This window comes from Cicer arietinum, chromosome 4 (genome assembly GCF_000331145.2).
Source record: "Cicer arietinum cultivar CDC Frontier isolate Library 1 chromosome 4, Cicar.CDCFrontier_v2.0, whole genome shotgun sequence".
Taxonomy (NCBI): domain Eukaryota; kingdom Viridiplantae; phylum Streptophyta; class Magnoliopsida; order Fabales; family Fabaceae; genus Cicer; species Cicer arietinum.
The window spans coordinates 45,676,268-45,694,997 of NC_021163.2; the positions used below are offsets into that span (position 1 = coordinate 45,676,268).

An 18,730-nucleotide genomic window follows, 5' to 3' on the forward strand; every position below is an offset into this window, starting at 1 on the left:
TGTTTAATAATATTTATAGTTTAATTAATTTAAAAAATATAAAATAACGTATAATAGAAAACAAATTTTACCAATTAAGCTAAAATTATTTTAAAAGTAGTAATTTAAAATTATTAATTTAAATTTATCAATCTAATATATTTTCATTTTTACATCTATTTTCTATATTTTAAATAAAAATAAATACATTATTTACATTAAATATTAATTATTTTAAAATTTAAATTATTTGTAAATTATTTAATAATTTGATATATTTTATTTATTTAGGTAATATATTTATTTTCAATTCTAATAAATAGATTATTTAAAAAAATTTACTTTAAATTATTACTTATTAAAAGTATTTTAAATTATATAAATCATTTATAAATAAAATATTTAAAAATTATAAAAATATTTATTTTAAATGATAATAAATAAATTATAAAGGGTAAAAAATATTTTAGTTATAATAATTATGGTAAAATTAAAAAAAAATTATTTACTTATAAACAACAAACTCATAAACTTGTTGAATTAGTTTATAAAAAACTCTATAAATTTATAAACTGTAAGTTCATTTCTTGATCTTGTAGAGAAATGGGTAAAAACTTTAGGTGGATGTTTATCAAAATCTTCGTGTTTGTTCATTTTTAATAAATTTTAATTATTGGTTTAAAATACATTATCAAATCTTAACTTTCAATAGTATATTAGAAGAGATGAACAAAATCAAGAGGCATAGCAACATTTCTCAAATTTTGATTAAAGGATAACAATTGAGGCCCAATTGAGAGATGCATAGGCTTGAATTAATAAGAGACCCAAATCCAAATGACTCAATGAGAGTCCATCTAGTCCAAATAACTATTATCTCCACCCGACAGTTTTATTTCTACATCTCCATATTTTGCAAAAACATTTCCACTGAGTTATATTTCTCTCTATATTTTTTTAGGACATACGAATATTTTAAATAAACAGATACAGTTATTATACAATTGTTTCAGAGTACATTGTTTTATAATTTATATCTTAGAGTTAAAATTGTAAACTTGCAGAATTATCTAAATTCTTATAATTTGAAATTCTTATATTTTAAGTGGTATATAAAAGTATCTAAATTTAGTTTTGACAAAATATCTCATGAAATTCATTCTATTTGAAAATTCTCTAAACTTATTATCCAAATAATGTAATTTGCTTGAAAGATTTGAATTCCTCTAAAGTATTTCTTAAAAAAATTATTTTATCCAAACACATTGAAAGGTGTATTGGATTAGGATTTTAAAAGACTTTTTTGTGATGGAAATTTTTTGAAGTAATCAAAATTGTAATTTATTAAAATAAGTCTTGAGGTATTCAATTAGGATTGTTTGGATTTCTTAAACAAAGTTTAGAAATCAAGTGATATTCAATCAAGACTTTTTATAACTTATAAAAAGTCTTGCGGTAGTAAAAAAATTCAAATTTTAATGAATTGTTTTCTAAAATAGATTTCAAGAGATTTTGTTAGACTCACTGAATTTTAGTAGGAAAATGTTTTTCCTATAACATGATATTTCTATGAATTCTTTTTTTTTTTTTTTTCATTTCTTTCATATCTCTCTCTCTCTTGATTATCCCTTTTTAACTGTCTCTCTTAGCTTTTTAGTCAATAAACTAGTTGTTTGTTATCTTATAAGAAGTATAAATGATTCAATATGACTATTAATTTCATATTATTTTACTTAATAAGTAAAAAAATTAGTCGAATGTGAATTTTTTAAATTATGTCAATTTTAAGCTCAACTCGACTTTAAGGTGCATAATACTCCAATTTAAGTGTGTGATATGATCTACAAAGTAATGCATATTATAATAATGGATCTCAAAATAAAAATGAGTTGGTAACCTTCTTAATGTATCTTTGAAAATTTTAACTGAGATGAAAACAATGATTAATATAATTAATCTTCAAGATATTCTATATAATGATAATAACTTTTAAAATAAAATAGATTATTAATTTATTTCGCACATCCTTAATCACTCCTTGTATCATTAAGGATTGTGTTGATAGAATAATTTGAGATGACTGTATTTTAAATATGTGACATTGAATTTTGTGAAAATAATTTAAATTTTAACGAATAAAAAAACGGGTATTGTGAATATTATGTTAGAGAGTATGGTGATAATTTTTGTCTTTAATGATTGTTTAAAATTCATTGATTCTTTTGAAATCTTATAAGTTCGAAAAATATTTTGAAATCTTATAAATTCTATTATAAAAATACTTTAAAATTCAAATTACAAATAGTTCTTTAAAATTTGTAAACTCATTCAAATCTAGCAAGTATTTAAAAAGGCTAAATTACATTCGTGGTCCCTTAACTTAATTTCAGGTAATGTTTTAGTCCCTTATCTTTTTTTTTTTCCGATTTAATCCTTTATTCCTAATAATATCAAATAAAGTATGAAAATATGAGTTTATTTGAAGATTTGCGTTACGGATTTGATGAAATTTGTATTATAGTGAAGAATATAATTAATATTATGGGTTTTGATTGAATTTTTTTTTTTAATTTTTGTTTAAAAAAGGATAACGTTGTTGAAATTTTAAAACATAAAATATCAAATTGTCATTTAAAATTAAAATAAAGGACTAAGTCGGGAAAAAAAAAGATAAAGGACTAAAACATTACCTGAAATTAAGTTAAGGGACCACATATGTAATTTAACATATTTAAAAATACACAATACTTTTTAGCTTAATTGTAGTCTTGATCCCTCTATTATTATTAGGGGTGAAAATAGATTAGGTCAGACTAGACTGTGAAAGGTCTGAGTCTGACATACGATTAATTTTTTTAGGCCTAAGTCTGACATACAACCTATCATGTGATATTTTTTCCGGCCTGACCTTTTTAAAAATCTGGTCTGACTTGAAAGCATATTTAAAAGCGTTATTCACATTAAAACATTTAAATGTTATATTTTATATTTTTTAAATAGGTTACCTATGCCTTTATATAAAAGAGAAACTAATAAAATTATAATCAAATCTAATAAAATAATAACTAACAAGTCTGCACTGCAACAACCTTCTAAGGAAAAAAAATGAATCCATAAAGTCCCTATACAGATATCAAACTAAATGCTATATCCATATCAATTTACATGATGCTCTACCCATACCACATGATGTTCTCCACATACCAATATCAATGTACATATCTATATATATTAAACCAAAAATGATTTTTTTAACAAAATGATTTTAAAAAAATTTGAAACAAACACCCTTTAAACCCTAAAAAATGATTTTTGGTTTCAAAGAATATATTTTTTCCTAAAACAAACGCACCAATTATTACTTTTCAAACAAAAATGGAACGACTACTAAGTGATTGTCTAATTGAACGGCTACCGAATATGAAACGACTACCGAATATGGAACGATTACTGAGTGATTGCCTAATTGATAGACTTGAAATATGAAATAATATTATTAATAAATAATAATAAAAAATAATATTAATAAATAATAAAATATATATAGACCGATCTGTCAGGCTTAATAGGCTTTTTTATAAGTCTGAGCCTGACCTATTTAAATAAATAGGCTTTAAAAATAATATGAGTTTAGTCTTTTTATTAAATAGGTCAGACCATAAGTAGACCAAGCCATAGGCCCCTGACGAACGGCCAACCTATTCCCATCTCTAATTATTACCAATTCACGGAATTGGTCCCCCTATTTTAAAAGTCGACAATTTTGGTCTCTCTCATGTTTTTAAACTAAAAAACGACGATTTGACATATTTTTAATGACATGACATACAATTCTATAATATAGAACTATCTAGACACATTAATTATTCACATGTCATTAATTAAATTCAAAATATGAAGAAAAAAATTCGAAGTTGAAATCTAAGTTTTTATGATGTTTTATTCTAATTTCATAGGTATTAATCATTCTAAATCATCCTATCATATGTCACGTTATTTAAAACATCTCACATCATCAGTTTTTAATTAAAAAGTAAGAGGTAGAGACTAAAACTGTTGACCTTTAAAATATGAGGACAAATTTCGTGGATCAATAAAAATAGACTAAAATTATAATTAAACCAAATTTTTTTTATGAAAAAAATTCTTTTAAAATCGTAATCCAATTCAACTTAAATTTCAATGGAAGGAGGAAAATGTGTAGTGTTTTTTTTTTTATTAATGGGAAAACATGTAATTTAAAAAATGATTTATTAAACTATTAATTTATGAAAGCTATTTTTATTGTCTCTGTATTTTCAAAAGAAAAATCATATTGTGTCTGAGTTTTGAAGGATACTTATAAACAGAAAATAAATTGTATTTTGTTTAGAAGCGTATTATTTTAAGACAAAAAATAATATACTCTTTCTAAATGTATGTGAAGTGGAAAAATAAAAGTTCTCATAATTTATTAGTTGAGTCCAACCTACTACGGGTTAAAGGCTGAATGAGCTAGCTCAAAGCCTTATATCCTTTTTAAAAATTACAGTTTGGGTTTTTAAAATTTTGCATTTTATTATTGTAGGATTTTAAAATGAAAATTTTACACCATATCTCCATAATTATACCTATACCTCCAAATCAGGAATGAAATGGCGTTTTTGTCTTCGTTTAATAATAAAATTTAAAAGACTTTATCATTTTTCATTTTAAGCTTTCCGGAACTCAAGAGTGAGTTTTTTTTTTCTTCTAAACTTCCGGAGAACTTGAATACAAGTTTTCCGGTACACAACATATACTCCGAAAAACTTGTTTAAAGTTCTCCGGTACAAAAACCTATTCCATAAAACTTTTGTGAAGTTCTTCAATACAAAAGCCTATTCCGGAAAACTTTTTTGAAGTTCTCCGATACAGAAGCTTCTTTCGAAAAACTTTTTTGAACTTCTCCGGTACAGAGGCTTGTTCCGGAAAACTTGAGGCTTAACATTTCCGGTAGTTACCGGAGAACTTGAACCTCAAGTTCCTCGGAAGTTATATTATTATTATTATTATTATTAAAATTAATTATAATTTTATAACTAATTGTGATTTATTTCTATTTATTTTTTTAATTTTTCAATAGACGCACGAAGAAGAGACGACAAAATCATACGAATTATACGTGACACTGATACTTCTACATCATCTGCGATGAATCCTCCAGAGAGGATTCAACCGACAACTTCAAGGAGAAGAAGACGAATGATAATTGAAGACGATGATGAGGGACATCATGATCATGGATTTATCCCATATGTGACTATGTATCAGTAGGAGGAGCCTCCTATAGTGCATGAGGAAGAGGAGGTACATGAGAAGGTGGATGTACATGAGCAGGAGGAGGTTGCACATGCTCATGAGGGAGAGCATATGGAGGAGGGGCATGATGGAGCTCATGGACCTGGTGAGCTCACACGGTATCCTGGAGGACCTTATGATTTTTCCGTCCTTACACGATACTGTCATCATGTTTCAACTAGACTATAGTTTGGTGAGGTATATTAAATTACTTATTATTTATAGTGCATTAAAAATATTTAAATTAATTATTAGTTTTGGTCTATATTTAATTTTAATGTCATATATTTTCTTTGTATACAGGAGCGACCATTGCTGAAAATTGTTGCGCATGGAAAGAAAATGCAACAATTTACCCCGCCAGTACTCCCTCGACCCATAGAGAACTGGGTGAATTTGTCAGGATTAAACCCATTACAATTGGGTAGTTTGAAGATGATCGACAACAACCTGATTTCTGCGTTTATGGAAAGATGGCATTCCGAGACATCATCATCTCACATTCCATTTGGTGAAATGACGATTACTTTGGATGATGTTGCCAATCTTATGGGATTGCCTATTAGGGGTGAGTTCTACAGTCCACCCGATGTAGATAGAGTAATGGCATGTAATCTTGCCATGACTTTATTAGGAGTAATTGCAGAAGAGATCTGGGAGGAGACCAAAAAGACTAGAGGTGCACACTATAGACTGGATTGGTTGGTTGAAAGAAGTATTCAGAAGGCAGTGTGCAACAGAGAGATTTGACTGTGCTGCTAGGGCATATCTGTTGAATTAGTAGGGAGTACTATTTTCGCTGATAAGAGTCATACTCTAGTTGATGCGAAATACCTTCCTTTATTCAATACCGACTCTTGTCTATCCTTTAAGGCATATTGCTTGCATTTTGCTTCAATATTTTTGTCAATATGAAATCGACAAAGCAGATTAACAACATGTGGAAATACAATACCAACTGCATTCATTAACGCAAGATCTATGTCTACCACAATTACTTGAGGAAATTTGTTTTGTGTAACAAATAGATCTTTTAGTCTCTCTAATGCCAAGCAAAAGTTGTCTTCTCGCTCACATTCCAAATAATCAAATCCAACTACAAATATCTTATCTGTTGATGTCATACCAACAATTTCAAGTAATGACATTATGTATTTATTGGTTTTGTAGGTACTGTCCATAATCAACACAATCAGAAACAAACTCAACAACTTCACTGAATCTGGATGCACCCAAAAAATATCTCTCATAACATCAGAGTCTTCACACTTTCTATTCCAACACACATATTTTGCATCTTCAATTAACTTGAATAAATGTTACATCTTTGTTCTACTACCTCTCACGTGCAATTGAATCATACTCATCTGTTTATATATTTGTAAGATCTTAGTAACATTACTCTTATCTCGGTCTTGCAATGAGGGTAATATATGTCTCGGTGAAACATTATATTTTGTTAAGTCATGAATATGCTTTCTTTCTTCTTCATCTAAGCGTCCAAAAATGCATGCCCCTCCAAAGTATCAGATAATTAATGGTTGTGAATTCCACAAATTACTTTAATTGTCCATCCTGAACCATCTTTTAATGGTTTTGATCTAAGCTTGAAAGGACAATCACACTTTTTGTTGTTGTTGAAATTCAAGTTGAACTAGCAGCACACTTGTATTTTCCTCCTTTGTCACAATCTAATATTAATTTATTTCTCATTCCTTTCTCTCCCGTCTCTATATATGATCTTCTGATAATAACAATAACTTTATTTTTTATACCGATTTCTTTTGCCCAATTCACAACAGCGTCCCTTGTATCAAAGATCTGAAATAAAATAAATTATAATTAATCACAATAACATATTTTTACAATATTTATATTAATTATATTTATTCATACCTGATCTGTGTCAAAAATATTTGTAGTATTGACGCATGTTTTATCCATTAATAGTAGCAGTTTATCCATATCAGTTAACATTTAAAAAAATGAATAAAATTTAAAAAACTTGAAAAATAAATTTAAAAAAATAGGTTTGTACCGGAAAACTTGTATATGAAGTTTTCCGGAAACACCTTATGTACCGGAGAACTTGTGAATGAAGGTTTCCGGTACACAATTCTTCTTTTTTCTACCAGAAAACTTTGTTTTAAATTTTACGGTATTAACCTTTTGTACCGGAAAACTTAAAAAAAAATTCCGAAAACATACTGTGTACTGGAAATCTTCTTAAATGTTTTCCGGAAAACTTTGATCTACTGAAAAAAAAGTTTACGACTTTAAAAATGATAGAATGATGAGAAAAAAATAACTTTAGATTTTGTAAAATAGTAAAAAAAATAAAGATAATTTTAGTATTTTAAAAAAAATGGGAATACAGAATAAATTTTTCTTTTAAAACTTTATAAAATGCGCCGAATTCTTTAGTTGAAAAACCTCATATTATTAGAAAACTAAGAACTACGGCCCAAGTCCATTATTACAAATGTCATTCAAAAAAGTGGGAACATTCTCGATCTACATCCTCTCGTCATTTTTCAAGACATACTAAACATTGTCCCCTTTTATATTAACATACCCAAACTAAACATCCGTGAAAAGTAACCCTAAATCTCACACTTCTAGTAAGAAACGTTGATCATAACCACGTAGTTTAGCATGTCAAGATTATCGCCTTCATTTATTATCATAATACTATTTTTAAGACTGTTTGTACTGTCAACATATTTGATCCTAATGGATAAAATAAAAAGTAATATTATTTTCTAAAGTTATTTGGAATAATTATTTTTTGTTGAAATTTTCTTAGAAGAATTTAAAAGTAAATTTCAGAAGTTCAATAATTTTTCTCAGTGGGAGAATAATAATTTGACATAGATAATATTGTAGTCATTTAGAATTATTATTGATAATGTTTATATGTGAAATTTCTCAAAAAAAAAAAAAAATAGAACCATCCGTATATTCTTAAGTGAATACTAAATAGAATAGTAGTGGTGATGAGACTAATACCAATTATGTTGATTAACTAAAGACAAATTAGAGCCAAAATCACCAAGTGGCCAAAGCCACTCTTCCACTCATCATTTTCTCTCCAAACAAGAAAAAAGAGAAGAGAGAAAAATAACTAAGTGTTAGTAACCTTCACCTTCTTGCATGCATATTATCAAATATCAACACCTCCAATCCAAAAGCTCTCTACATCAAATTTCTTCCTCAACCCCACGAAACCACATAACCCATTTTCATTTCAAGAAAATGTTACTCTCCTGTATCAAAGTTACTTTTGAAAAATCATCAATTGAACTTGAAGAAAAATAGTTTATTTGCTTCCATGTAAAATTTTAGTTCTTGCATGTATGATCTAGTACTTTGCATGTCACCTTTAAGTTGGTTCGTTAGGTTTTATCTTGTTCTTGAGAAGCATTGTTTGTTGTAAGAACCAAATTGGTTTGAAGAACAATTATCTTTAATTATTTTAATGATAACAAAAAATATTTTGTGGTAACGATTTGTTGCGCTAATAAATTTATTTAAGTGTATAGATACTTCTCATATATTTTAAAGTGTTTACAATGTACCTCTGATGAAAAGATAAGATAAACCAAAAAATCAAGGCAATGCTTTGAAAGATCTGTTAAGTTGTAACTAACTTTAATAAACGCACTATCAATGCACCTCTGTTGAATCCGTTTATACAAGCTCAATTTGATGATTCTGCATCTAATAACCTAAGTGTACAAATTGACCGTCTGATAAAGACAACACTCTAAAGTCAACATTATGATAATGTCAACACTTTGATAAAGTTAAAATTCGAATATCATCTACTCATTATTGTAGACTTATCCTCTGATTGAAGAAGTACATGACATCCTCTAATAATGTCAACCTCTGGTCTTCCTGCCATTTCTATCAAGACACACTGAATCGATTATGAAGATGAATTTGGACAACTTTTTAATGCTGATTCACGATATTTGAAGATTTGATACGAGTTATTATTTCACATGTTGATTTCATGCAATCACAACAACGGTCAGAAACCATAAAGGACTCAAAGCTTCTCTATAAAAGGATTTGTGATAATCATTAAGAACAAGAAGAAAGAAAAACATAAAACAACAAGAGAAAAATATTTGCCGTCATAGATACAAACTTGCGAAATCTCTTGTATTAACTCTAAGTGCTGAGAAACCTAAAATACTTTATGAGAGAAGTTTTAGTAAACACTCTTGTATGAGAGTTTAGCAGAAAACCATCTTAAACACTATTATAACTTGGCCCAATAGTGGTTTTTGTCTTCAATAGCTTGACCATACAAAGTTAGAAGGTTGAGAAGACTTGAACACAATTAATTTGACTAGAAGGTGTTTAGTGGAGGTGTGATACTATTGGTGATTAGTGGGTTAAATCCTTTAGTGTGAAGAGACTGAACGAAGCTACCGTTTTGGTGATGAACCAAGATAAATTGACTTGTGTTTCTCTCCTGATCTCTTTACTTATCATTTTACTTATTCTTGCTTTCAACATAACTAGTTTTTAATTGAGTAAATTTTTTGAAACAAAACACAATTCAAACTTTCCATTCGTGTGTTTTTCTCTCTACATTTGTGACTTTAGAAAAAATGTCATTTCAATGAGAGGTGGAGAAAAAAGAGGATAAGTCCTTGATTTTGTTCATGAGACCTAAAAATGACTTGTAGAATATTTGATCCCAACATGCCTGATACTTTTCTTAAGAAAATATTCAATGTGGTGGTGTTAAACTTGCATGCATGGTAGTTGAATGATTCAAACTGAAATCAGGAAATTTCTGGAAAAAAAAATCACTACACTTGAATTTTTATAAAATATTTATAGGTGGAAAATACACAAGAGTGGGAGAGGGGTGGTTTGAATTGTGTATTCGGTTATTAAGAAGTTTCTTGGCTAACAAATGGTGAAAATAAAACAACTAAAAAACAAAGGGAAAAAGGATAATACAGTAATTTTTCCTGGTTCACCACCAACCCAATAGCTATGTCTAGTCCCTTCATTTAGAAAGATTTAATCTAGTAATTCAAATAAAATCACAACCACATAACTTCACAAGTTAAGTCTTCTCAACTAGAAGGATTTAATCTTCACTATCGGACCATATTACACAAGTGTTTAGTTTATGTTTATGGGTTTACTCTCACTTGAGGATGGTTACCTTATTGCTCACAGACTTAGCACAACTAGTAAAATTAATCAGAGCATATAATTGCTCTCAACCTATGTAAAATATCTAATCAGAGCTTATGAGCAAAATTGTTCTACAAAATATACTTTTTCCCCGTTTATCATCAGAAAAAAAGGAATAAAGACTTAAAATATGAAAAGAACATGTAAAAAAAAAATACAAAATATTAATATATCAGAGGCATGTATAAAATGTAACAAAATGTGATATATTTAAGAATATGTATATTAAAAAATAATAATATATCAGATGCATGTTATATTGACAATAGAATATTATTCAGTGATGCAAACAAGATTAATCAATATAAGGTTTATTATAAAAGTCATGCTCCCTCTGAAAGTAATATTCAGAAAGAAATACATTATCATTTTAAAAAGAATTCGAGAGACTTTATAATTGTATATCAGATTATTGCAACATATGTATACAAAACTGTAGAGTATAACATTTATTGGATCATATCATGTATATTGAATTTGGAATGTTCTAACCACATCACACAATACAAATTTGGAACAACTCAATACAAATTTGGAACAACTCAATGGTACGAGTATGCATCCTCTAATCATGTTTCCTATGGTAATTTATATAACAGAATTTGATATATTTTAATGACTTATCATCTGGTCATGCATCCTTTGAAGATTCAAGAATTATTCTGCTAATACTATATGCTAAAACAATTACAAGCACAAAACTCATATTTTTCTTTAAATTGAAAATGCACAAAATGAAGATTTTCCTTAAAAACTATGAAGGTGCAGTTTTATACTAAAAGAACGATGTTTAAACTTTATGTTTTGCTCACGCAGTAAAACAAGTTTCTTAATTAAAGACACTTGCTGAATTAATAAACCAGAGAATAGAAATTGTTACTCATTTATTTTGATGTATTTTGGTTGATACTTCATCCTCTGACATTACTTATCAATAGTCATTGAGATGTACAACATACTTTAGAATTGCTGCTGCTAATGTTTGAACACTTTTTCCTGGTCTATATTATGAGGATAACTCATCTTCTGATTTGTAAGAGGCTGGTAGGATTGGTTCCTCTAATAAAACTGGTTCCTTTGACATTTATTGTGCAATGTCCAATTTTCTTCCCTTTATGTTTTTCTTTGGATCCTTTCTTTTAGGTCGAGTTTTGAAATGTATGCTTTCTATGCCTTCATGAATAGTGAGTTTGCACTTTCTAGGTTCCATAATAGGATTTTGTTGAAGATGCAAATATGAGAGTGAAGGTTGAATTGTGTTAGAATAAGTTGATAAAGTTTTCATTATTTGATTAAACTAGTTCAGACTTTGATGATTTACTTGGAGTAGAAGCAAGAAAAAAAAACTAAGGAATGCAGGAATAAGTGATACAAGTAATTTATCCTAGCTCACCACTAACTTGGCTACATCAAGTCCTTTCATTCAGAAGGACCTAACCCTCCAAACAAGTCTTCTCAAACATCATGACAACCTAGAATTTTGAGGAACACACACATCTTGACTCTACCAGCCAAGTCTTTTCTCCACACAATCTGATAGCCCTGGATTATTGAAGGCATGCTAACACCACTATTAGGTTTAAATACAATGTTTTGGAACTTGAGTAGTTGCTTCTAACAAGATGATTATAATAATGACTATCACACTCTATGAAAAACACTTAGAAAATATTTCTAATTCAAAGAAGTGTTTCTCTCTTTGAACTCTAAGATAAATTTGGAATTTTGTGCTTGAGTTCTTCTACTCTTTTCTAATTTTTCAATGATCTTCGTCTTTAGCCTTGAGTATCTATTTATAGACATAGTTAGGGCTTCAACTTAGTCTTTGTTTAATTCTAAATTGTATCTTCATTTCTAGCTTGGCCAATAGTGATCTTATTCAAAAATAATTCTGAACAAGATGCTTTTTGATAATATGTTCTTTAGCCAATTAATTATTTCTAAATCCAATCTAAGTAGTTCTTCTAGATTGATTATGTTTGTATTTATTTAGATTGAGTTTTAAAATTCTTCAAATTGATATTGTTCGTAGTTTGTTCAGATTAAGTTTGTAAATTCTTCAGACTGATACTGTTTGTATTTTGTTTAGATTGTTTTTGCAAATTCTTCAGATGAAACTTTCTTCCTATTGCTTGCTTTGATATGGGCGGGAACATAATGTTTGACCAGTTCTTAAACTTTCACAAGTAGGAATATGACTAAGTCTAATTCAGTATTTTGTCCGTTGTTAAAATTTGAATCATATCTTTTCAAATAATAAATGTATCTTCTTCTAAGTGCTTCTTCTTTTAAAAACCTCTTGATCATATCTTCTTTTAAATAATATTCATATCTTCTTCTAAATAATTTATATCTTCTTGTAGATAAATCTTGATCAAATATTTTTGTAAATAATTCATATCTTCTTGTGATAAATCTTGATCAAATCTTCTTGTAAATAATTCATATCTTCTTGTGATAAATCTTGATCAAATCTTCTTGTAAATAATTCATATCTTCTTGCAGATAAATCTTGATCAAATCTTCTTGTAAATAATTCATATCTTCTTGTGATAAATATTGATCAAATTTTCTTGTAAATAATTCATATTTTCTTGTAGATAAGATGCTGATCATATCTTATTCTAATCTTGATCATATCTTCTTTTCAACTTGGTCAAAGATTTTCTTCAATTATAAAGCTGAATAAAATCTAATTTTTTATTATCTTCAAAAACATGAATCTTCTTTCATACTATCTTCAAAATACTTTTGTTAACATCAGAACTCTAAGTATAAAACCAACTTGGTTCCAAAAATCTCCCATTTTTTATGATGAAAACTGCATTTTTGATAACAAATTTTCTTTTAAATACTTTGACACCCCTTTATTTAATGCTCCCCCTAAGTTTAAGTATTTATCTAAGTATTTTTTCTCGTGACATTATGAAACACATTTCTCCCTTTTTTTGTCATAAATAAAAAAGCTTGAAAGTGAAACTTGCCTTTTTTGTTTTGAATTTTTCCTTTTTTTAATAGAATGAAAATAACATATATATATAACATACAATTAATCCTAAGTGTAAAACTAAAATACTCTAAGGTTGGCACAACATCAGTTAGGTAAAAGAATAATGTTTAGATTTTTCTTGGTGAAGTCAAACCTATCTTCGGCTAGTGGTTTGATGAATATTTTATCCCATAGATATTATGTGTCTACAAATTGGATATTAACCACACCTTTTCAAACAAAGTCCCTAATGAAATGGTGTTTGATTTCTTGGGTTTAGCCCAAGAATGAAGTATAGGGTTTTCGGTTAGACAAATGGAAGTAGTGTTGTTACAATAAATGGAAATGTTGGTTTCTAGGATTTTGTAGTCTTCTAGTTGGTATTTCATCCAAAGAAGTTGAGAGCTACAACTAGCTGCTGAAATGTACTTAGCTTTTGTTGACATGAGAATTGTGTTTTGTCTCTTACTTGACCAAGAGATTAAGTTGTCACCTAGAAATGTACAGTTTCCACTTGTGGTTTTTCTCTCAAGTTTATCTCAAGCTTAATCAGAATCATAATACCCACTTAGTTTGTACTCAAAAGATTTGTTGTAGATAAAGGTAATATTGGTAGTGTCTTTTAGGTATGTAAGGATTCTATTAACATCAGTCAAATGTGATTCCCTAGGGTTAGCTTGAAATATTTCCATACACTAGACATGATGTCAGGTTTGGAAGCAGTAAGGTAAAATATGGATCCTATCATTCCTCTAGAGGTTTTCTGATCAACTTTTTGGCCTGATTCATCTTTTTCAAGTGAATAGGTAAGGTGCATTGGTGTAGCCATATGTTTGCAATCACTCATCTTAAAATTCTTGAGAAACTCTTTTTTATATTAAGTTTGATAATGTACATACCTTTTTTTATTTTTCTGAATTTGTATCCCTAAGAAGAACTTATGTTCTCCCATCATACTCTTTTGAAATTCAAACTGAATCAATTTAGCCAATTCTTGGCAAAAAGTGTCATTAATAGATCCAAAAATAATGTCATCAAAATCAATTTGAAGATTAAGAATATCATCTCCTATGATTTTCTAAAGAGTGTATTATCCATTTGTCCTCTTTCAAAGTTATTTTTAAGCTTGAGGTTACTAAGTCTATCATACCATGCCTTATGTGCTTATTTTAGACCACAAAGAGTTTTTCTAAGTTTAAAAACATGATTTAGAAATTCAGAACTTTCAAAACCAGGGGGTTAGTTGATATAGACTTCTTCACTCATATAACCTTTTAGAAAAGCACGTTTAACATCCATTTGAAATAATGTAATATTATTATTTGCAGCGAAAGTAAGTGGGATACGAATAGCTTCTAACATAGTCACTAGAGCAAATGTCTTAGTGTAATCAATGTTCTCTTGCTGACTATAGCCTTGTGCGACAAGTCTTACCTTGTTTCTGACCACTTCACCTTTTATATTTAGCTTGCTTATGAAAACCCTCGTGGTTCCAATAATGATCTTCTTTAGTCTAGGTATTAGATTCCAAATATCATTCATCTTAAATTCATTTAACTCTTCTTGCATTGCAAGAATAGATCCATCTTCTATCAATGTTTCATCAATAGAGGTAGGCACAATTGATGAGAGTAAGCCAAACAAAGTGTATCTTATAGTGATGACATGGTCCTCAAATGACTACTTGCATTCCCAATTATTAGAGTTTCAGGATAAGATGACTAGTACTTCCATCCAGATCTTCCTTCTGACTTATCTTGACTGTTTTTTACTTAATTAGATTTATCCTCTAAATATTTTCCATCTTCTGATTTGCTTGTATCCTCTTGACTTTTCAAGTTCTTCTGGTTTGTCTACATCTGCTTCCTCTGGTTCAGGTAAACATGCATTGTCATCATCTTGCTTTGAATCTTCAAGGTCAAGCTGTTTATCATCAAATTTAACATGTATGGATTCTTCCACAATCCCTATTTCCTTATTAAACATTTTATAAGCCTTAGATCTTTTAGAGTATCCAATGAAGGTACACTTTTGAGATCTAGAATCAAATTTATCAATGTTATCTTTAGTGTTCAACATATAACAAGTACAACCAAATTGTCTAAAGTAAGATATGTTGGGCTTTTCACCTTCCCATAATTCATATGGTTTGTTATTCAATATAGACCTAATTAAGACTCTATTTTGAATATAACATGCAGTTTAAGTGTTTTTGCAATATTCATCTCATTTAACATGGTTATGGCCTTTTCTTGGAGTGATATATTATTTCTTTCTACAACTCCATTTTGTTGGGGTGTTCTAGGAGATGATAAGTTGTGAGATATTTCATTATGATCACAAAAACTTTCAAAGAACTTGTTTTTAAAATTCCTTCTATGATCACTTCTAATTGTTATTATCTTAAGACCCTTTTCATTCATTACTTGTTTGCAAAATGTGATAAACACTTTGTGGGATTCATCCTTACTTATTATGAATTTGACCCATGTTCACCTAGTGTAATCATCTACTATAACAAAGCCATATTTATTTTCACTTAAAGATGTTATTTTTACTGGCCCAAAGAGATCTATATGTAAGAGCTCAAGGGGCTTTGAGGTAGAGACTTGGTTCTTAGAGGTAAATGAGTTCTTTGTTTGTTTTCCCTTTTGACAAGATTCACATATAATTTTAGTTTTGTAACTAAGATTAGGTAGACCTCTGACTAATTGAAGGTTCATGATCTAATCTTTTATGCCCAACTAGTTTCTCTTTATTTACTAACATAAGACACTTAACCTCTTGTTTCTCTACACTAAAAATATTTATCTTATAAATGTTGTTTTGCCTATGATTAGTAAAGAGTACAGATCCATCTTTTTAACTATTGCCCTGCATATTTTTTGATTAAATATAATATCATAATTATTACCACTTAACTAAATAATACTTAATACATTATATTTAAGACCTTTAACAAACGAGACATCTTTAATAGAAGGGGAAGTACCATTAACATTTGTACCTTGACCAATGATCTAGCCTTTTTGATTTCCTCCAAAAGTCACTTTACCTCATTTCCTCAATATTAGTTATTGGAATATAGATTTTTCTCTCGTCATGTGTCGCGAGCATCCATTGTTTAGGTACCATAATTGGTATTTTAACTTGATTGCTTAGGAAATCTGCAACATATACAATTTTGTTCTTAGGTACCCAAATTTGATTGGTGCTTGGTTTATTAGTCTTGAAAGGTTTATGGTCATTCCTTGTATTTTAACTTGATTCCATTGTTTAGGTACCATAATTGGTATTTTAACTTGATTGCTTAGGAAATCTGCAACATATACAATTTTGTTCTTAGGTACCCAAATTTGATTGGTGTTTGGTTTATTAGTCTTGAAAGGTTTATGGTCATTCCTTGTATTTAACATGTGACAAGATAATTTGGAGTGACCTTTCTTAGAGCAAACAATATACAAGATATTAGAGGGAAGATGTTTTGTGAGTTATAGTTATAGACCTCTTTTACCATTTCTACTAACTCCATAAATCATAGAATCATATTTGCTTCTTTCCATACCATTAGCAAGAAAATATTGAAATACTTCTTCATGCTTAACAAAGTTACATGTGGTATTTTCAAGTGTGTTGAACTATGATTGTTGTTACCAAGGTGGTTTTATACTGGGAGTTTTTAATTTAACAAAAGTATTTTATGAGAACAATATATTTGACTTCACAGAGTATGAAAGAAGATTCATGTTTTTGAAGAAAATCTAAAATAAGATTTGGTTCATATTTATAATTGAATAAAATCTAAAACAATATTTGATTCAAATTTATAATTGAAGGAAATCTAAAATAAGCAAAAAGTTATCAACTTTATCAAACACAATTCAACCTCATTTCTCGTGTTTTCACCTTCAAAGGGAATTATTATAAACAAAGGTGTGAGTTTTGTTACAATAATTTATTTTAGCATAAGGGTTATGGGAGTTGTTCACTAAAATCCTTTACTTCTTGTCAAAAATTACTTTGGGGATTTAACGTGTTAGAAGAACTTAGATGTGTGAGAGAAATGGATTTTTAGCATATAGGTGTTTTGAATATGCACTCAATGATCTTAAATTACCATGCATGTTGTTTGTTTGCTTGTTGTTTGATTGTTGTGTTAGTAATTTAGGAAATCTCATAATTTTGAGAGAAGAATTTTAGTTCAATGTGCGAATCATGCCACTGAAGGAAAATGCGAGTGCTTTCGATGTTTTTCCACCCTTGTCATTGTAGTTTTTCCTCTGATGCTTGTATCTCCTACTGCCTCTGATTGGTCATTCTAAAAATTATAAGTGTTTTTCCTATGGGAAGATATTCCTAAACACAACCTTTTCTGATAATTGTTTCTTCTGATTCTTCCACGGGATGTGTTTCTTATTGTTCTTCCATGGGATGTTTTTCCTCTTATTCTTACACGTGACGTGTTTTCTCTTATTCTTCCACGGGATGCGTTTCTTTTGATTCTTCCACAGGACACGTATCCTCTGATTCTTAAATAGGACGCATTTCCTTTGATTCTTCCACGAGATGTGTTTCCTCTGATTCTTATACAGGATGCGTTTCTTTTGATTCTTCCACAGGACACATATCCTCTAATTCTTAAATAGGATGCATTTCCTTTGATTCTTCCACGTTGTCGCGTCCGGTTTGTCCGCGAAAAAAAAAAAAAGAGTCGCCACCAACTTTATTTTTATTAAAGGAAAAATTGGATAAAACCTAAAATAATATTTTTTGAATCAAAAATTTGGATTCGGGAGTCGGTTACGAGTAGGGAAGTATTATCGCCCTACAACGTCCGTTAAAACGGTTACCCTATAATTAATTATATACAAACGATTTATTTATCTATTTATTTATTTATTTTTACCCCAAAAAGAATAATAAAAAAAAATTAAATTATTTACATTTATGAAAGAAAAAAAAATATTTGTTTTATTAATTTGGTTTGACAAGGGGAAGACCTTGCTCCTACGTATCCCCAGGTGCAATAGGGAAATCAAAACACACGTAGTTCTTGGGTAGAAAATATTTATGTGTTGACCGATTTTTATTATTATTTTTATTTATATATGTATAAAAAAATAGTAATAATGATGATAATAATAATGATAATAATAATATTTATTAATGGATTATATTTTCTATATTTGTTTTAAAGTAAAGAAAAAAAAATTAATT

At 28.7% G+C, this 18,730-nt stretch overlaps 1 protein-coding gene across 1 annotated transcript in view; it reads right to left on the minus strand.

Annotated features, from left to right (window-relative positions):
• Positions 1 to 15,295: 15,295 nt before the first annotated feature.
• LOC140920082 (uncharacterized) overlaps positions 15,296 to 18,730 on the minus strand; it is a 12,030-nt gene continuing 8,595 nt past the window's right edge. Inside the window, exon 4 of the mRNA XM_073367394.1 lies at positions 15,296 to 15,576. Coding sequence (XP_073223495.1) covers positions 15,296 to 15,576 — 281 coding nt within the window. The remainder of the gene's footprint in view (positions 15,577 to 18,730) is intronic.